Source organism: Anolis sagrei, chromosome 1 (assembly GCF_037176765.1).
Source record: "Anolis sagrei isolate rAnoSag1 chromosome 1, rAnoSag1.mat, whole genome shotgun sequence".
NCBI classification, from domain to species: domain Eukaryota; kingdom Metazoa; phylum Chordata; class Lepidosauria; order Squamata; family Dactyloidae; genus Anolis; species Anolis sagrei.
The window spans coordinates 38,312,979-38,335,007 of NC_090021.1; the positions used below are offsets into that span (position 1 = coordinate 38,312,979).

General features: G+C 38.2%; 1 protein-coding gene across 2 annotated transcripts in view; it reads right to left on the reverse strand.

Moving 5' to 3' along the window:
* The window catches only part of SUSD4 (sushi domain containing 4), a 119,630-nt gene that overhangs the window by 72,691 nt on the left and 24,910 nt on the right, over positions 1–22,029 (reverse strand). The window contains exon 1 of one of the 2 annotated variants that reach the window (XM_060754204.2): positions 1,636–1,767. The exons of the other annotated variant lie outside the window; for it this stretch is intronic. Coding sequence (XP_060610187.1) covers positions 1,636–1,702 — 67 coding nt within the window. The 5' untranslated portion in view covers positions 1,703–1,767. Of the gene's footprint in view, positions 1–1,635; positions 1,768–22,029 lie in introns of those variants that run through there. 2 annotated transcript variants of the gene reach the window in all.

Consider the following 22,029-nt stretch of genomic DNA (forward strand, 5'->3'; position numbering starts at 1 on the left):
ACAGACTACCAGCTATTAGGAATTGTGGGAGTTGAAATCCAAAACACCTGGAGGGCCAAAGTTTGCCCATGCCTGGGTTAAACTCTTGTGCCAGTAGGACTGCTGACCAAAAGGGCGGTGGCTCAAATCTGGGGAGTGGGCTGAGCGCCCGTCTGTCAGCTCCAGTTTCTCATGCGGGGACATGTGAGAAGCCTCCCACAGGATGGTAAAACATCCTGGCGTTCCCTTGCAGGCGGCCAATTCTTTCACACCAGAAGCAACTTGCGGTTTCTCAAGTTGCTCCTGACACACACAAAAGAACCCCTCTGGTAACTCAGAAGGATTTTTCCCATCCTAAGATCTTTCTCTGAGATACTCTGAAGTGCTCCCTGTTTCATAATCAAACTATTTACAAACTCTAGACATATTTATGTTACGCACTTTTGTCAAGAATGCAAATGTCATTCAAAGCATTTGTGTCCTTTTATATCTCACATTTGTAGTATCGTGATTCTACTTTAATTGCTATGGATACATCTTATAGACTCCTGGGATTTGCCATGCAGGGAGCAATCTTGATAGATCTCAGCCAGAGAGTCCTAGCACTTTCCCAACCTACAAATCCTAAGATTCCATATGAAGCAAGAATGGCATTTAAAGTGGAATCATTGTGAAATTTACTTATGTAGTGTGAAAAGGGTGGTTGGCCAAACAGAGAAAAGGCACCTGTCCCATGCTAGAATTTTTGTGGTATTTTAGCCCCGGAGAGCAATTGCAGGGTAGTCAAAATAAACATCAGCGTTGCCTCTGAAAAATCCTGCAAATCTCTTGGGAAGACAGGCAGACAAATGTCAGCGTGCTGGAAGGAGCAAAGACCACCAGCACTGAAGTGATGGCCCTCCGCCATCAACTCCGCTGGACCGGCCACGTTGTCCGAAGCCCGATCACCATCTCCCAAAGGCAAAGCTGCACTTGATAGCATTATACATCCATAAAACATTCTCCCTGTTTGAATCCACTTCTTTCCAACTCATGTATCTCATAGCTGAATGCATTTGAGTTTCTAAATGTGTTTGGCCTTTTCTCTACTCTCTTGTTCTGCAGCATCAGGAGACACAGACTTTTCTACTGGCAGCAAGACACAATCTTCTGCCCATGCTTCTCCTATGCGCTCAGTGGATAATGAAGCTGCAGGGTCACCTCAGATCATCTCATAGCAAAATGCTGCAGAAGGACTAGAGAGAATTAGGGGCACAAATACATGGAGTGTGCCACACTAGAAGGAGCTATTTCAGTTTCCCAAACAATCACAAACACTAAGAGCTCATGCTTTTAAGCATGCAGATGCACAGCTCTCTGCCTCTGGCTGCTTTTCTCTCTCGTTAGGAACATTACATGAAGTGTCCACTTACTGCTACAACACACACAAAAAGGGCAGACGTGCCCAGATTAGCAAGCATTTCCTTGGGTCTCAAATATTACACTTATCATTTCATTTGAGAAACAAGGCCCACAATTGCATGCAGCACACAGAGGCAAACATGGACCGCCCCTCCCTCCTCCAATTACCCCTTACAGACCTCCATTAGTTAGTGTTCCTCCAGGCATAACGTAATTCTGTAAACCCCAACCCTGTTTAAAATGCAATTTGCTTACCTCTCTCAGTGGGCTTGCTGTGGATGTGAGTGGCATTAGTGAGCAAAGGGAAGATGGCATGTAACATACATTTGGGCTGTAATGCAATTAGGGAGACCAGGACAGGCAGGCAGGAAGGCAGGCAGGGAATGAACCTGCATAGATGACTAGGAAGATCTGCAGTGCAGATTATAGGCTAATAAAGGGGAAGACTGAGAAATGATGACAGCAAGGCATGGAGAAATATAAGACCGTTTTAGGGATGCAAAGAACAGTGCCAGACATAGTTAGAGAGCAACGTTAGTTACTGCACAATACATGAACAGCTAATTCAAATTTTCCACACCAAAAAGAAGTCCCAAAGAGATGACGGAGGAGCGCATAAGCTTCTTAACGATTTTCAGGTGTAGCCACTCTGGGGGGTTGAGATAGAGTGGGGGGGGGGGGGGGGAATCCGGTAAATAAATAAATAAATAAAAGCTCAATCAGTCTAAAAATGAGACTGCTCTGCATGATGCAATGGATCATGAATCAGATACAAAAAGTAAGACCACATGGAGCACACACATTACCTTTTAACCATTCATTCACTTATGATGATATGATGATGGAGAAGGAAGCAGGAGAAAAGCCGCCATCACAAGATTCTACCACCATACCAATGTCTGCTAAATTATTCCTATTGTATATAATTTGTCAGTTATTTATTTATCGTGTCAGAAGCAAACCGAGGGTATGGTTGTAACGTATTTAAAAGCACAATGTTTTAAAACTTGGCATTATACTTAATGTCCTTTGACCAGTAGCTAGCTGGCTACTTGAAGTGCCATTGGTGTTGCTATAAGAAGGTCCTCCATTGTGCATGTGGCAGGGCTCAGACTGCATTGTAATTTGTCAGTGTGTATAGATTACACAGAGAGAGCAAGACAGATGCAATGGCAGGAAGCTATAATAAGCTCAGGACTTTATGTGTGACCAGTGTGTTCCATAGTTTCAACATTGTGAGATCACATCTTTCAAGAAATAAATAAAATTACTAAGTAACCTGTTGACTCACTACTTTGAATATTTTTTCCAGTGCCTTAGAAGTACTTGCTTTATTTTGTTCCTCAGTTCATTACAGTGTTTTTAGCAGCTGGTAAACACTGGAAAACCTGAAATCATAAAGGTGTTGATGTGTTCAAGTAAGTAACCATCTCCCCCTCTTTTAACAAATATTTTTTCTAGCATTATAAACCCAGATAATAAATAGTGTTCCTGGATAATTATCAGGGCACACTTAATCTGTCTTAATCTGCTGGGATGGAGATGACTTTGGTTGTTTAAATAGATTTTTTTTTCATGTCACGAGCTACTTGAGTAACTGCAAGTCGCTTCTGGCATGAGAGAATTGGCCATCTGCAAGGACGTTGCCCAAAGGATGCCCGGATGTTTTACCATCCTGTGGGAGGCTTCTCTCATGTCCCCACACGAGAAGCTGGAGCTGACAGACGGGAGCTCACCCCGCTCCCTGGATTTGAATCGCCAACCTTTTGATCTGTAGTCATGCCAGCACAAGGGTTTAACCCATTGCACTACTGGGGGCTCTTATGCAATTGCTAGGAACTAGTCATGATAGTAATTCCATATAGTACTGCTGTACCCATAAGCACTTTTCTATGACATTAACATGGCAACTTGCTAAAGCACTTTCCTGGCACTACATCATAAATTGCTGGTTTTGGAAGGTGTTATGGGAGGACTTCTACTGGATACCCGAGCATATTTTCTTTGCCCCCTCTTGTCTCCTACACTTACATCTATAATAAACTGCTGACATCCATAAGAAGAGGTCAACAGTATGAGATGTGTGATCATTGATATGGTATGTAACTAGAGACAAGATAGTAGCAAGAGGAGCCTTTGCTGGTATGCCAGGCACATCCTTTTATATATTTCTATTGAAAATCTTGTCTGGGGATATCAGACCATGCCAAAATATGCCCACTTTAGTTGCCTTCAGATTGGATTACTATAATATGCTCCTCCTAGAGCTGCCCCTAGACTATCAGAAATGTCAAATACCGCGTAGCATAGCAGCCAGGGTATTCATAGAAGCAGAATATTATGCACATTTTAGAATAACTGCATCACTGAAGAATATGTTTCAATACAATAAAAGATGCTGAAATGTATAAAGTCTCACATGACTTGGATCCAGGATATTTCCTCCTCACATATCATTTTTCCTGTATTCTGTGATCTGATGAAGAGCCCTTCTCTGTGTCTTAAAACAAATGGAAGTATATTTTGCTGCAATGTATATAGGAGTTTCTTCTGCGAATGCAGACCTCTCCTCCTTGAGATCTGTCCTGCAAACACCCACCAAGTCCCATACAATTATGTTTCCAAGCTTTTGTGATGAATGGTACCAAAAGACTTAGAAAGAACTACGTAATTGTGAGGGAAATGCAATGCTGTGTGATTCAGCCTCCACTTATGCAATGCCCCATTTGCTCTGGAAGACTCACCCATTATACAAGCAGGAGGAGGAATCACCCCTCCTCTCATCTCACTGATCCAACGACAGAAGCCATTATGTCAGCAGGAGGACATAAATGGAAACAAGCCAGAATCAATGTGACAAGCCAGAAGTGCTGCATCACCACCACTGCTTTAAAAAAGGCTACTGAGATCTAGAAAGTGTTCCTGAGATATAGTGCTAAGTTAGGTAACACTTTCCATTAAAATAAAAAAGAGGATGTAACCAAATGATAGTGCAAATGTTTTTAAACCATTAACTTCATTTTATCAAATAAATGTATTATTTGATTCTGATTCTTCCTATCATCCACACATTCAGTACGTTGCGAAGATCTGCCACCATAAAATCAAAAGATGCTTATATTGATTTACAAAAGGAAAAGGTTAATCCTTAGCTATTAAGCAACAAATAATGTAAGTAATTATTAAAATCTATCAATGTTGCATAAGGTTTCTATTTGAGGTCATAAATTCACTCACTATTATCATTGTTGTATTTTATTATACAGCTATCTATTATCATAATATGCCCTTTCTCCAAGGAGGATGGGCTATGTTCCTTCTGTTTTATATACTTAATCATCTTGCGAAGTAAGTTAGGCTGAGAGATGGTGGACCCAAAATCACCTGATGAACTTAATGGGTAAATGGAAAATTGATTTTGCATCTCTCCCAATTTTTTACACTAGCCATTCCACCATTCCTCTCCAACCTGTTATCTTCTAGATATTTTGGACTCCAGGTTCCATGACCCTTCGCAGCTGCCTATGTTAGCTGGAGTTGCTGGCAAAAATATTGATAGGGAGATATGCTGAAGAAAACTGAACAATGACTTAGTTCTGTACATGCACTCATTCACTGTACAATAGACTCTCAGTTAACTGTCACCCGTGGGGATTGGTAGATGTCGGGTAAATGCAGTTTCCGGTTGTTTGAGAGTTACTAATAAAAGTAGGCTGATCTAATAAAATACCTAATATCATACATAAACTGTATTGACTTGATATTAATACTGAAATACAATAATTAAAAGCAAATAAAGACAAACTTAACGCAATGTGACACAATTTTATTTTATTACATGTATATTTTAATTGTTATTTAAAGTATTTCTCCAGGGGTTTTTTGCCAGCTGTTTGAGAATTCCAGCTGTTGAGTTCTGGTTAGCTGAGGCTTCTTCCACACAGCTGAATAAAATCTCAGATATCCTGCTTTGAATTGGGATATATGGCAGTGTGGACTCTGATAACCCAGTTCAAAGCAGATATTGTGGGTTATTCTGCCTTGATATTCTGGGATATATGGCCATGTGGAAGGGCCCTGAGGGTGGTTCCACACATGACTTTAACCTGCACTCAATCGGGTTTCTTCGGGGAGGGGGGGCAGATGTCCTGCTGGACCTTCCAGCAGGGCACCGGACACAAAACAAACCACCCAGAAAAGCCTTAAAACTGAAAAATAACTTACCCGGCCACCATTCCGCCTTCTCCAAAGCTCTCCTGGTGCATAGAAATAACGTGCCAGGAAGGGGGGGAGGAATGATTTCCACCCCCCCCCCTTCTCCTGGCATATCATTTCTATGTGCCAGGTGACCTCTGGAGAAGGTAAGTTATTTTTCAGTTTTAAGGCTTTTATAGGGGGTTTTGTGAGGGGTGGGGGCTGTCTTGGGTTTTTCAGGCTCCAGGAGCCCCAAAATGCCAAAACAACTGTGTGGATTGGGACCAGAAGTCACGCAACACGATCCATGGCCGAATACACACAGCGCCCACTGCTGGAAAGACCCGGGTCTTTCCAGCTGTCAAATTAATTCAGCACAAAGCAAGGTTTTCCTGCTTTGTGCCAGAGGAATTCGTTTTTACCTGAGAGTGTACTGTATATTCCGCTTTCTTCCAACATAGGACCCAAAAACAACTCAGAAAATCAAAAGTTTAAGACAAAATAGAAAAGCAGCAAGTATTTCTCTAAAAACTCAATTATTTAAAAGAAAGCTGGGGTAGGTAGGGAGCAGAATGCAGATTAGTTCTCAAAATGTGACTAGAATATTTGACAGTATTCAGCCATGATCAAATAACAGACAGTCAACTGATAAACTCTGACCAGACAATTGAATGGCAGGCCACACTTCTGTGCTTCAACTCCTCAGTTATGATGACCTTTCATCTCTTTTATAAAGCCTGTATTTGGAAAGATGGCATCATAACTCCAAGTACCAGCAATAGTGCGAACTGAGTCTTGGATTGAGTTGCACAGGCACACAAGGCAGATTTATTGCTTCCAGCCATTCAAGGAAGAAAAAACTTGACAAGTCCAGCTGCATAATTTATGATTCCTTGTGAAATAGGTAATTCTCTGCACTTAATGTCTTAAACAAAAGACAAAAATTTTCAAGGTAAATCTGCCAGTACCTAAGTATACTTAACGGTTACGAGCATCACTTTTGTTTCTGTATGAAAAAATAGCTAGCGCTGTCAAAAGTGGTTTATTATAGAGTGAGATTGTGAACATTTCCCCTTGTTGCTAGCCCTGGCTGAGTTGCACTGAGAATTTGTTCAATTTTAGATGTTGAGGAACAGAGGCCCACAGGTCTCCAAGCAAATTTAGTAGCAACCATACCATTCTGCCAGTTCTTTCAAAAATGTTAACTTTAGAGTTAGTAAAGAAAAGAAACACAACCACAATATCAACATGTTTGTTACTTCTGGGTATTAGTATATTTAATGCATTCAATTGAAGTACTATGACAGTGAAATTCTTGCAGTTTAGTTGTCATATTTTGGGGCAATCTGGAGGAGGGGGGAATTAATTACCATTGAAATTCATTAGTTTAAGTAATTTTATACTATACATGTATCCCTTGGGATATGTAGCAAAGCAGTATGAGACATGAAGCATGAGCTACTAACAGATTTTCTTTTTGAGGCCGATAGCACTGGCAAATTCAGAGTAATGAAATGTCACTCGCTTCATTCAGTGGCAGACGCGATTCCTTCAAGGCTGAGAAATCAAACACTTTTCTCACGTCACTTGAATTTACAACAGCGAATCTATTGTAAAATTCCACTATTCCTCATTAAGAGTGTTTGCTTTGTTTCAAGCATAACAGTAATTGTGCATAATGCTAAGGAATTCTAGCAGTTCCCATTGCAAATATATCTTCCCAGAAACAAATAGAAATGCACCTAAGTAATAGCGGCATTTAAAATGTCTGCTGAATTAAGTACTGAAATTTAAATAAAATTGTAGACCTTAAATTACTGTCAAGCCTATAATGCTAAAGTATAAGCTACATTCAACATAATCAGAGCTTTAGTTATTCCTGACTATGCAGAAAGAATGAATGACTTAAGTAGTAGAGGATCTCTTGCACCAAATATTCCCAAAGAGAGCTACTAACATGTTGAGATTGCAGTTTTCCTCCATGGAAGGCCTTCACTTGTCATTTTCATGATGTATTGTTCTCCCAAATCAACCTCAGGCAGCAGTTTCCTCTACCTCAGAGATGGAAACATCAGCAAGTCTCATCTGCCACAGACCCTGCTTCTGAAATTGCAAGAAACTGGAGGTTTGTTCCCAGTTTTTAAGAAAATTGTAGTGCTGCTTCTTATGGTAAAGGCTTTCTGGAGCACAATACTTTGTTTTAACATGAGGAAGAACTTCCTGATTGTGAGATCGGTTCAGCAGTGGAACTCTCTGCCCTGGAGAGTGGTAAAAGCTCCTTCTTTGGAGGCTTTTAAACAGAGGCTGGATGGCCATCTGTCGGGGGTGCTTTGAATGGAATTTTTCTGTTCCTTGGCAGGGAGTTGGACTGGATGGTCCATGAAGTCTCTTCCAACTCTGTGATTCTAAGGCAGAAATCAGTAGAGAAAAGATCTGGTGACTGCAAAACCAGGAAAGATGGTGTGCCATTTCCCATATCAGCCTGTCTGTGAGTATTCATAATACAGTAAGCTTGACTAAACCTTTCAGAGTTAGGTTGGAACATGAAGAGTGTTAAATGTATAATCATAAACACTCACAAACTATGGAGCTGTAATTATTTGTATTGGGAAAACATGAAAGTCATTGGTTCCCTCTATGTTTATTTCCAACACAATATATAAAGATAAAGGTTTCCCCTTGACATTAAGTCTTGTAATCTGACTCTGGGAGGTGCTGCTCATCTCCATTTCTAATCTCAAGAGCTGGTGTTGTCCACAGACACTTCTAAGGTCATGTGGCTGGCATGACTGCACGGAGCATCGTTGCCTTCCTGCTGGAGCGGTACCTATTGATCTACTCACATTTGCATGTTTTTTAACTGCTAGGTTGGCAGAAGCTGGGGCTAACAGCAGGAGCTCACCCCGCTCCCCGGATTCGAACCTGCAACCTTTCAGTTAGCAAGTTTAGAGCTCAGCGGTTTAACCCACTGCGCCACTGGGGGCTCCTAGAGTGCAGCCAAACCAGTGCTATATATGAATTCAGTTGGAGCTCATCCTGCTCCTCAGATCTGAACTGCTGACCTTTTGGTCAGCAAGTTCAGCAGCTCAGTGGGGCTCCACTGGGGGCTCCAATGCAATATATTTAACAGGTTTTATTTGCAGCCGTGTGCAGGCGTCATATGAGGGAGAAGGCACCCATTGGCATTGTTTTCCACATGTTTATCAGGCTTTCCAAACAATGATGATTGCACAGTGTTTGAAAATGCTGAGCTGGGAGCATTCCTTTCCATTGTGCCATCTTCTCAAAATGTTTTCTGAGGAGGGATGGTGAAACCAAAAGAATAAAACTTCAACAAAATATGAACTGTTGGAACACTGAAAACAAGAGATTATAAAGTGATGCACACTGTGGCCAACACACACACACACCTTCCAAACAATTTTACATATATACACTCACAGAATCTCAGCAACTAGTAACTAAACAACATAGGGATCTTTAGGGTTTTGTGAATGAAACTGTCAGCTACTTTGAAAAGGGAAAGCTCTGCGTTGAAATAAATTAGAGAAGCAATAGAATACAAAACTGCCAATATTGTACTGTTCTTATACTAATGAACAGAAACCACTGATCACTGCACTTCAAAAGGGATATCGCACAGTAGGAAAAAGTGGAACTCCCCCATGAAGTAGGGCTATTATCTGATTAGGGCTATTCAACTTGGAGAAAAGGTGAGCAAGGGTACATATGACAAGGCTTGCATAAAAATGCATAGAGTGTGTATGCATAATTTCCCTGATGGAAGATTCAAGACAGATAAAAGAAGTATTACCTCACTCCAGACACAGTTAAATTATAGAATTTGCTATTACAAGAGTATTAACTACCACCACCAACTGGATGGCTTTGAAAGGGCACTGAACAAATTCATCACAAATAGGACTATCAGTGGCTGTTAGGAAATAAATTTCCAGGTGGTGAGAAAGAAAGCATTTTATTGTGAGCTTGACACACTTCAGACAATAGATAGAGTACGATCATAATAGAGGTAAATGATTTGCAGCAAGACTTCCACAGTGATGCTGATGTGGTTTATTGTCTGGATTTCTCGAATGCTGGAATTCACAATAGTGGTGAATGTTCTGAATCACAATTGTTCGGAAACACAAGGGAGAACGTATTCTTACAAACATGTCCTAATCGTGGGTTTACCACAAGTACCTAGTTGGTCCCTAGGAAAACATTACCCTGGACAAGAAGTAGGCAAAGTGCAGCCCACAAGCCACATGCATCCCCAGGGGCCATTTCTTTGGTCCCCAGAGCTCCCTGAGGTCAAATAAATTGGGAGCAAAGTGTTTGTATTCCAAAATACCTCCAAAACTGAAGGTTTTTTTTTCATGTCAGAAGCAACTTGGAAAAACTGCAGGTCACTTCTGGTGTGAGAGACCTGGCCATCTGCAAGGACGTTGCCCAGGAGACACCTGTATGTTTTACCCTCCTGTAGGAGGCTTCTCTCACATCCATACATGGGAAGCTGGAGCTGACAGATGGGAGCTCACCCTGTCTTGCGGATTTGAACAGCTGACTTTCAGGTCAGCAGTTCATCCAGCACAAGGGTTTAACCCATTGCACCACTGCAGCTCCTTAAAAAAACAGACATGTGGAGGGCATTTTCACCATATTTGGAAGGTCCCTAGAAGCCCTAGGAGTAAAAAAGAGAGATAATGTACCCCAAATTCCCCTTGCAGATTTGGAAGACACCCCCTCGCACACACACTTTTGCTCCCTTTAATCAATTTACGCTCAAGAAGAACCTCCCTCCCTCCCTCCCTCTTTCTTTCTTTCTTTCTTTCTTTCTTTCTTTCTTTCTTTCTTTCTTTTTGCATAGACCCATACCTCCATGTCATCCAGAGGACATCTGGGAGACCTAGGAGTAAAAAAGAGAGAGAATGTACCCCAAATTCCCCTTGCAGATGTGGAACATATCCCCACACACTCTTTTGCTCCCCTTAAACCAATTTATGCTCAAGTGGAACCTCCTTCTTTCTTTCTTTCTTTCTTTCTTTCTTTCTATTCTTTCTTTCTTTCTTTCTTTCTTTCTGCATAGACCCAAAAATATTGTGTCAATATTTTAATACCTCCATGTCCTCCAGAGGACATCTGGGGACACTGAGGAACAAAAAAAAAGTGTAGGAGGAGGGGGCCGCAGGAGCAGATGCAATGGGGTAGATGAGCTTCCAAGGTACCCTGGAGGACCCATGTCTTCTACAGTTGCCCATTCCTGATATAGATCTTGACCTGATCCAGCATGGCTGTACTTGGAGTAAATCCAATTTTCAGGCATGCCTAGAGTAAACTCACTGTATCAATGGTAACTTGTTAAGTCAATATTTATGAAAGTTTGATTGGTTCGATTGGTCTTCTACAGGTGGAACAACTTAGACCCTAATAGTCTTTTTGATCTTCACATAACTTAAGAATAGTTGATCAAAAGGAGAGGATTACTATAACACTAAGTTTAGTTCCTTTTAGCTGTTTCTATTATATGTTCCTAGGCTGAGCACATTGTGCTGAATAGTTAAGTGGGAAAGGTGATTCATAATTAAAAAGCCATAGTGTAGTTTTAAACAGCAATTCAACTTACTTCCTTTAAAGAAAAAAAATTAGCAATGCTTGAAAATTGTCAAAGCTCCAATCTTGACATTCTTGGGGAAAGAGTGTATGCATGATAAAGCAGCCACCAATAATGACATTTTCTTTGCTCACTCCCTTCTCTGCATGCCAAATGAGCGACACACTTGGACATAATTAAGAAGGCAATTTTAGCTAAATTAGCGATTGGATTCTATATGTCAGAATCCTGCACGAACAATCAGAGAATGTCTCAATACACTGGACTCACTAGCAGAAATCCCTGAAAAGCTTCAGAAGCTCCCAGTACTCATGAAGCTATTACTTAGCTTCAGTTGTTAAAAAAAGTATAATTTGCAGTCAAATAAATCAACAAGTTTTTCCTTGCAAATATGTCCCCTCCTAAGATTTATGAGGATGCCTTAAAGCCCTAGTTTAACAGGCAATTCTGTCTTTGTTCCCTATCACCATTGACTTGATAAGGACTTGTTAAGGACTGCAGGGTTATCATTGTTTCAGCAATATTTCTTAAGGCACCATAATTTAAATTTGTGCAACATTATTTGTTTCCCTTTTATGAAATTTATCTTTGTTGTCACTTAAACTTCTAAAGGTTTCTCTTTGACTATATATTACAATCATATCTATTTGATCATCTTATGCTACTTGTTATTTTAAGAACTTCCATTCAGCTTTTTCTAATTAGTTACCTGACAAATCTAGTCCAGCCTTTGTAGTTAGCTATTTCCTAGAGGTGCTTTCCATGCCCATGAGAATATCAGTGCTAGTTTTTTGCTGTTCAGCTAGATTTCAGATGATCAAAATAAACTAGCTTTTTGAGCTGATAATATAAAGAGATTCATCAAACATTGTTTCTCCACCTCCAGTTTCTATTTATTTATATAAAAATATTTTCACATTACTCTTTCATAAAAATTCATGATAACACAAACTAGCAGCTAGCTATTCTGGTGGTCAGTTTCAGGCCCAGACTAAAAGGTTCAGGCCCAGACTAATTGAAAAACCGCATCTCTGCATGAGCACTGCAGTCCGTAGGGGAGGCCCTGCTCTTGTCAACCACACTGAATCCCATCAAGAAGAGAGGACAGTCTACAAATAAAGTTATTGTTATTGTTGTTATTATTTTACTGACACAAAAACACAGTATGTCACAGCAAACAAGATCTATATGCTTTCCAAGCGTCTAGGACTGTGTGATGTATTTCCGAATGATGCATGCAGATCCAAGTAAGGTGGCCTTTTGTAATTGACAGATCGTGATTTTGTCCATGTGTCCAAATGCCGGTTGAGATCTTTTGGCACAGCACCCAGTGTGCCGATTACCACTGGGACCACCTGTACTGGTTTATGCCAGAGCTTTTGCAGTTTGATTTTGAGGTCCTGATAACGGCTGAGTTTTTCCTGTTGTTTTTCCTCAATGTGACTGTCACCTAGAATGGCAACATCAACAATCCAAACTTTTTTTCTTTTCCACAATCGTGATGTCTGGCATATTGTGTTCCAAAACTTTGTCAGTCTGGATTCAAAAGTCCCACAGTATTTTTTGTGTGTCCATTTTCTACTACCTTTGCAGGTTTATGATCCCACCAGTAGTAGTTGTTCTTCTTCTTCTTCTTCTTCTTCTTCTTCTTCTTCTTCTTCGCTCTAATGTTAATTCTGATAGACTCCAGCGGATCTCATAAAACTTTATAATTCATATATTTATATAGAATTAACATCTGCACTCAAATATTATCTGTAATTTGGAATTACACCTCCCCCCCCCCCCATACATACACACACACACACACAAACACACATAATGGACTTATAGCTTGCATGTCCACATGTCAATGAGATGAATCATTTCTTGACTCTTTCCAATGCTTCTATATTGTATAAGTAAGTTCAGGATTTATTAAGATGGCAAATTGCACAGTTTCCAGAAACAGGTGCCCACTAAACACCACTAAACACCAATCTCTCCCTCTATACATACACATGCAGACAAACTACCTTAAAACTGAAACAAGAGACATAAAGATCTGATATTTCCATAATTGTGTCAACAAGGAACTGGAAAGGAGAAAGAGATGCTGAAACATATAAAAATAGAAGTGAAACAGTCTTTCTTCTTCATCTACCTTCTTCAAGGTGAAAGACAGCATAAGGAGCTACTGGTAGAAGACAGCTGTTTATATAATGTCATCAAGCAGGGGAACAAAGATAAGATAACATTGGAAAAATGTCAAGGCTTCATGTTGGGCCTTTGGAAAGGTTTCCCCAAAACATTACAGGGATGATGACCTAGAAATCAGTATACAATGGGCCTTTGCCTATACTGAGGATTGGTTTGAGGATTCTCATCACCACTCCCACTCCTCGTGGATACCAAAATCCATGGATAAGTTCCATTATCTACAATGGCACAGTAAAATAGTGTCTCCTATATGAAATGATAAAAATCAAGTTTGGCTTTTTGGAATTTATGTTTTAATATTTTCTATCCATGGATGGATGAATCCACAGGGATAGAAAGTCAACTGTAAGGTACAAGAGAGGACAACATAGAAATCAGCATGTGTGAATCCATTTTCAACACTTCAGTTTCAATAAGAACAATATTCCTGTAATTTTACATAGCTGTTCACACAAAGCATGAAATGTTAGGAATACCATAAACTTCAGGAGGCTCAGAAAGGAACTCTAAAAGAAGAAGCAGCAAGCAACTTATTTTCCCTTCAGCACTGGACTGATAGCAAGCAAGAGACCCAGGGCAATTGCAGCAATTAAAGCATTGATAATCCAGCCTTGCGAATGTTACTTGGCCCTGAGGGAGTGTGATGGACAAAAGATTAATCTTTTTTTTAAGTGCTCTACTTTAACCACTCTCACCATACACTGTTATGCAAGCTATCCCTGCTCCTTACCAAAGCAATCTTTAAATTATTTAAGAACTGTGAGATGGTTATTCTTGAATACATTTTGCTTAAGAATATAATGTACTTGGAGAGTTTCGTGCTATTTAAAACAAAATAAAAGGACATTGTTATCTTCTCTTTTCTAACTTTTATAAATAATGTATTCTTCATTATATTCACCAGCACACACTACATAATTCTTCTACATCATTATAAAATTCAAAAAAGTGCTATTACATAGATATAATGCATTCTACCTCAAAATTCCATTTATAGTAAAAGGTTGTAGGAACAGGTACAGTCAGTCCAACCATGGAATAACATTTGCTTGCTTCTGTGATGGGCAAAATGAAAAGAACGGAGCAGAAACTAATTCAGGTTTCATTTGGAGATATATAATGAGTTCTTGCCACAATGAAATGACCACATTACTGAAATTCTGAATTAATCAGAATAATCCAGGCTATAGTATTTCAGATTTTTATGTATTCATGTGAAAGCTGGATGATGAAGAAAGAAGACAGAAAGAAAATCGGCTCACTTGAAATAGAGCAGAGTTCTTCAGCTACCATGGATAGCAAAAAAGACAAATGAATGAGTACATAAAACCTGATCTTTCCCTAGAAGTGAAGAGATAACTAAACTGAGACTGTGTACTTTGGATCTATCATGAGACAGTATGACTCACTGGAAAATACTATAATGTTTGTTAAAGTGGAAAAGCATAAGGGAAAAAGGATGACTGTGCTACAGGTGAGTTGATTCAATCAAGGAAACCTAAGTCTGAAAAACCCAAGTAGGGCAGCTGATGACCAAGGATTTTGCAGGCTCTAATTCATAAAGTCATCACAACTTTACATCAACTTGACAGCAAATAACAAGTTCTCAGCTACTCAATTGTCAACTAGATGTGATGATAATTTGGAATATTAGGAAGTAGGTTATTATTTATTTATTTAGAACTTTTGTATCCCATTTTCCACCTCCGTGGAGGGACTCAGAACAGCTAACAGCAAAAATTCAATGCTATACAATACAATAAATACCATCATAAAACAACATACAATAAATAAGTTCTAAAATGCATATAAAACAGTTCAACAAGTTAACAAGTTAGGTTATGATGGAATAAGTGTGTATTCTTCTTATACCAGTTAAAAATATCCATATTTCCACCCTAACATAGAAAGCAATGACATATCTTTCTTCTGTCAAAAATTATAAGCCATCACAATCAACTGGAATGATGTCTGACCTAACGAGGAGTGGATGGAAATACCATAATCTGGCATGGAAGAAATGCATGGCAAATGAACTTCAATGCTCAGTACTTATGAAGAGTAAGAATATCAGCAGAACTATTCAGGATGTGTGTTTGTATTTCCTACTATACACTATTGTTGTTTGCCTTCAAGTCCCTTCTAACTTATGCTGATACTTTACCAATGTTTCCCAACCTTTTGTTTTTGACCAGGGCCCACTTTGACCAGAACCCACTTGTCCAAGGCACACTTCGAGCAGGGACCATTTGACTTGGGACACTCTCCAACATTAGTAGCAAAGGGGGTGGGGCTGGTTAGCTCTATGGAAAGGATCAGAAATAGAATAACTAAAATACAATAAAACAAATAACGAGGAAGGAGATTCACCGGTCGCAGCCCAAAGGTTGAGAACTACTGCTTTAGGCAAACCTATTTTATGGGTTTCTTTGCAAAATCTTCAAAGGGGATTCAAAGGCTAAAGGCCTCACCAGATGGGCAGGGGAAAGCAGAGGGTACCATCCTTCTTTGTTGCCTACTGAATTTCCCTGTTTTCTAGGATGGCCTCCCATCCCACGTAGTTTCCCGTCCTTTCCCTGCTTCCTCTTCATGTTCTCCAATTGGAGTGAGGTAACAAAGGCACTCTGGAGTCTGTTCCTCCACATTGCCAAAATGGGAGTCCCACTAAACTCATCACATGACAGAGGGCAATTTCAGAGAAGACTGTGTCTGATAAGGTACTAAGACTCTACAGTTTATATAGCCAAGTGGGGATTTGAACCTTGGTCTCTCAGGTTCAAGACTACCATTCAAGCTGCTATGTCATGATGCTCCTCTTCATACCATATACTGACCAAATTTCCTGGTGGGTGTCAAAAAATTTATTCTTGTCCCAGATGATACCCTTCATGGAACTCCAAAACCATCTCTACTACCCAACCACCCCAAGCAAGTTTTGGAATAAAATGCGTTACACACTTGCCTTGGAATAAGCTTCACTGATACGTACTGGGGATTACTTCTAAATAGAATTATAGATACTGATACTGTCAGATCAACCAAAGATGTTATCTGCTGTTCTCACTGATTGAATTGTTATGCACATAATCAGAAATGTATGATATTATGAAGGGGGTGGGGGTACAGAAATATTTCATCTAAACCCAATGCCCAGGAGGAAAGGATGGGATGGGGGAGGAACAAGAGCTTTTAAAAAAAGATAGATAGTATGACTTCAATGTTTTTAATGGCAATATTTTGTTGTTAACTCTCTCAATTAGTCAGTCTTGGCAAATTCGGATTTCTGGTTCCTAAGCATCAGCTACAAACTTCTCCAGGTCAAAATCAATGATCTCCTGCCATCCTTACATAAAGCTACCAAAACAATATAATAAATGAAGCATCTATGTTATAAAGACCTGGTCATCCAGGCACAGGCAATGTTCTCACCCTAATGATAATTACTTTCATCTACTGAGCTCTATGACTCTTGAAATGACAGTTTACCTCCAATTAAATCGATTCAGATGACTTGCTTCCCTATCATGCATTAACTTATGCTAATCAACCACCTCAACAGGATCCCAATGGAACTGAATATTGAAAAAGGGGCAAATGCACAATCTCAATTGGACATCAAGCTGCTTTCAAGCTCTAAAGTATTGGCTTTAGAGGGTACCACTTTCTGTGACTCACAAACCATTTCCATCTCAGACTGATTGAAAAAACATATTGGAGGAAAAACTATGGTCTCACAATGCACTCAAAGATAGTGTTCTTAACAACTATCAAAACAAGGCAGAAGTCTCTCAAATACATTTATTTATTTATTTATTTATTTATTTATTTATTTGCTACATTTGTATACTGCCTTTCTCAGCCTATCGGTGCTTTTGCACATCAGAGATCTTCCAACACTCTAGATACATTTCACATTTGTAATTGCCAACAGTTTTATAGCCATACGGAATATTTCTAGCATATTTCATTTTCTGATTAAGGGCTTCCAGCAAGCACAGATTCCTCCCACCAATTCCCAAAAGTAACCTAACCAATCCGAAAAATGCTAATTTTAAACAAGTCTATATTTAAGTGGCTATAAAGCTTTTATTTTTTATAGTTTAATGGTTTTAATAACATAAATAGTGTAATCATTTTTTTAATTTTTAAATTTATATTGTAATATATTTCCAACATTTTAATTAGCATTGTTTTTCCAGGCATTGAATGTTTGCCTTTTATGTTTGGAATCCACTCTGAGTCACTTCTGAAAGATATAGCGGAATATAAATAAAGTTTATTATTATCATCATCATCATCACCACCACCATTAGTTGCATTGAGTCCCTAGATTAGAAGAAAAGTGGGATACAAATAAAACAAATAATAAAAATAATATGAATCAGTGAAACCACAATAGAGAAACCCACAAAATCCAATGGAAAGTAAGGAGGGTTACAGTCAATATAATACATTCCTAGTGAAAGCAACAGTTAAATTAGCCTACGTCTGACTTTTAACAGAGGGGTTTAAGGAAAGGAAACTTGCTTTGTCATAAGGCCAAGTCAATTATTAAAACAAAAGTAGTATAGGAATTTATCTTCTTCAATAGGTTAAAGTCTCCTAGGGTCAATACACTCAAACAGTTTCCAGTGGACAGCAAGCTACAAAGGTAAAAGATTAATCACTGTAGTTGTCATTTTAAATTGAGCTCATATATCAAAATGCATGCTTTACGAAGCCAAATATGTGACAGAAAAGAGAACAAAAAGAATGAAATGCATAGATTATGTACAGTGTCTTATTCTTTGACATGGCCCAGCAAGGTCAACTGCAAATGGAAGTTTTAAATAGGCCTGTGGCCAGACAAAGAAGGCAAGGATCCAAAGAATAAGGGTGCATCTACACTGCAGAATGAATGCAGTTTGACAGCACGTTAACACCAATAAAATTACATCAATTGAGGCACTAGTAGGTTAAATGTTTTTCAATATTTACATAAAACTGTAATTTAAGATAAGACTGTCCAACTCTGATTAAACCATTATTCTAATCTTCTTCAATGTAAATGTGCTTATGTATCCTTCCAATAACATTAGAGTAAAATAATGTAAATGTACTAATAACAATAATAATCGAGTAAAATAATAAACGTAATAATAGAGTAAATAATGTAATAATAATAATAATAATAAATAGATTAAAATAATAAATGTAATATAAGAAGAAGAAGAAGAAGAAGAAGAAGAAGAAGAAGAAGAAGAGGAGGAGGAGGAGGAGGAGGAGAACAGAATGAAATGATAGATAACTTTGACTAGAGTATAAGTCAAGGGGGCTTTTTCAGCCTAAAATAAGGGCTGAAAAATTCGGCTGATACTCGAGTATATACGATATTTAGAATTCTTTGCCAGAGTGTTATTTTATCTTACCAAACTGCAAAGTCCAGGATTCCATAGCATTGAGCCATGGCAATTAAAGTTCTGTTATACTTAATTAAATCTCCTGTGTAGATACTCCTCTAGAAATCACCTTTATGGCCTAAGACAGGTTGGTATCCATTTTTCCATCGGAAATAGAGAAAGGAGACAAAGGAACACAGGCAAGAATTTCCTTTGAATTTTTTTATTTTGCAAAATTATTCAGAATGAAAGCCAATGTAAGGTTGCTCCAGATTATTCAGTTTCTCTTAGCTGATTAGCATTATCCTCCCTTCCTGTCATTGTTAGCACAGTGTGGAGAAGCCAAGCCTGGATCAGCCAGTTTTTCTAGAACATTAGTTTTAGCACTGTGTTATTTGGATCCAGTTCCCAACCTGACAAGTTCAAATCTTCTCCTGCTTTGTATTCTTCCTGCCATATGGGATTTGCCAAAGATCACAACACAAATGTTTGTCATGCTCCTGATTAACCCCTCTCTCATTTTCTCTCTTTCTCATCCATACACACACACATACAAACACACCACCTTAATTGTTGATAGACTGCAGAACGTTGCTTAAAATTAGTAATGCTGCAATGATCCGAACTTCTTCTCAAAGTCACCTTTTATAAAGGGCAACACAAATCTCAGTAACAGGTCTGACATAAGACTGCATTAATAAAATGTTTATTCATATGTATCTTCACAGGCAATGCAACTGATCTGCAGCATTATAAAAAAGGCAGCATTATAAAACCTGTGAGGATGGATTTCCCTGGTCCCTGCCTTGCTACGTGGGAAGATATTTGACTGCAGACTTCAGAATACTATCAAAACATGACCATAAGAAAAGAGAAAGTGTGGAAGTAAAACATTTTTAAAAAACAATCTTACCTGCAACATTACTTTGGGAAGAAACAACATCCCTTTTCCTGTATTCTATGCTGACACTAATGCATTATTTGTGGGTATATGAAATAACATTTAGTTGAAAACATTATTTTTGGGGTCATTTTGGAGGCGGGATGGCAATTTTTCTGTCTGCTTTTTAAAAAGCAATTTAAAAAGGCATAAGTAACACCGTACATTACTCCTGTAGTATCAACACTAACAATAACAAGCTATATCTTTTTATAAAGCAATGACCAACACTAATAATATTTTAAAAATAATGTTCCAAGATATACAAATTATTAAGTACTATTGGAAAGATTTTGCTGTAGGTATAGTAGGACAACAGTCATGAACTACTGTGACTCACATAAAATAATCCACCTGGGAAAGTGCTTTAAGGAAAAACAATATATTTAAGCTATTTCAGTCATATAAATAACTACTTTATGTACCCATGATTTAGTAGACAACTGAAGTTTTTTTGTGAGGGAAGATCATCACTAAATATACCGTATATACTCGAGTATAAGCCGAGTCAAAGTTATTTATTATTTTATTCTATTATTGTTATTATTATTTTACTTTATTATTATTTCATTTATTATTTTCTCTATTATTATTACATTTATTATTTTACTCTATTGTTACTGTTATTACATTTACACTATTTTACTTTATTATTTTATTACATTTATCATTTTACTCTATTATTATTATTATTATTATTATTGGAAGGATATGTAAGCATATTTACATTGAAGAAGATTAGAATAATGGTTGAATCAGAGTTGGACAGTCTTATCTTAAATTACAGTTTTATGTAAATATTCAAAAACATTTAACCTACTGATGCCTCAATTAATGTAATGTTATTGGCATCTATTTTTATTTTGAATTTTATCAGTAGGTGCTGCATTTCCCATCCTCAGCTTATACTCGAGTCAATACATTTTCCCCAGTTTTTGTGGTAAAATTAGGTGTCTCAGCTTATAATCAGGTTGGCTTATACTCGAATATATATGGTAAGTAAAGGCTGATGGAGATGGTTTCCCATGGGAGGTACATACACCTGTTAAGTGTCTTCTAGGTGATTTAGTCCATTTAATATCTCATATGCAGTGGCGTACACAATACATATGACTTAAACATTGACACGAAATACAATTTTAGCACCCATACAGGTAAATGCAGAGTGTACTGAAGAAGCTTCAGATGTAACAAAATGCAATACTAAAAAGCATAGAGTGAATAATGTCACTATCTAAGGGTCCGTTACATATAACATAGTTAAAACCCTTTCTTTCACTTTGCATTCCATAAAACTTTTCACTTCACACTCCATGAAAAACAATGTTGAAAGGAGAAACTCATCCATCCTACAAGGCTTCCAGTGAGAAAAGTAATTTGAACAGCAAGAACTACTCTAAATGGTACAAATAAATTTTGCAACTTGAGATTACATTCTTTAAATTAGACAGGCCTTGCTGAAGCTGGAAGTAACTAATTGTACACAGATTAATAATTACTATGCAACCACCTTCTTGCTCACATGAGGTCATCTAATACACACCAGGTAGATAAAATAGGTCACGCCATGTTGTTATCCCTTAATTCAAATTTAGATCAAATCCCAAATAATACAGTTAAAACATTTTTAATTCTGTATACAAGCAATAATGGTTCTAAATATTGTACACAGAATCCAATACAGCAGTAAACATTTCAAAATGAATATTTATATAAGCCAGAGAAATTACAGCATTTTGCATTACTTGCATTTACTTTGTTTTCTTTTCCTACCTTTCTGCACAACGAGAGCTTCACTGAGCACAGCACTAAACTATACACGAAGTGTGTTTAAGGGGAAAGTGTTCTTATGAAGACTGATCTTTAAATATCTAACCAAAATGAACTTAGAAATAATTACTATTTTTAAAAGTAAACTACACTTGAAGTATTTCAACAACACCATCTGTTTTAGCAAAAGGAGCAAAACCTCAAAGGTAGAAAACAGTAAAAGCCATATCCAATTGGTGCATCATCCCATTTATGCCAAGATAACATATGGTCTTCTTGTATCTTCAGAAAAGCACAGATGCAGAATGCTATTCCACGATTTAAACAATCCATTACCACTGGAGCTTATTACACATACAATGTCCCAGGATGCTATTATCAGGTTACCAATGTACTGAAGCTTAAGCAAATCTGAATGAACCATTTTCCTTTTGAGAGCCAGCACTTCCGTTACGATGAGAGTCAGTGTGGTATAGTTATTTTAATGTAGGACCAGGATTCTTGAAAACCAGGGCTCAAAACCCTGCTCAGCCATGGAAATCCATCAGAGGACC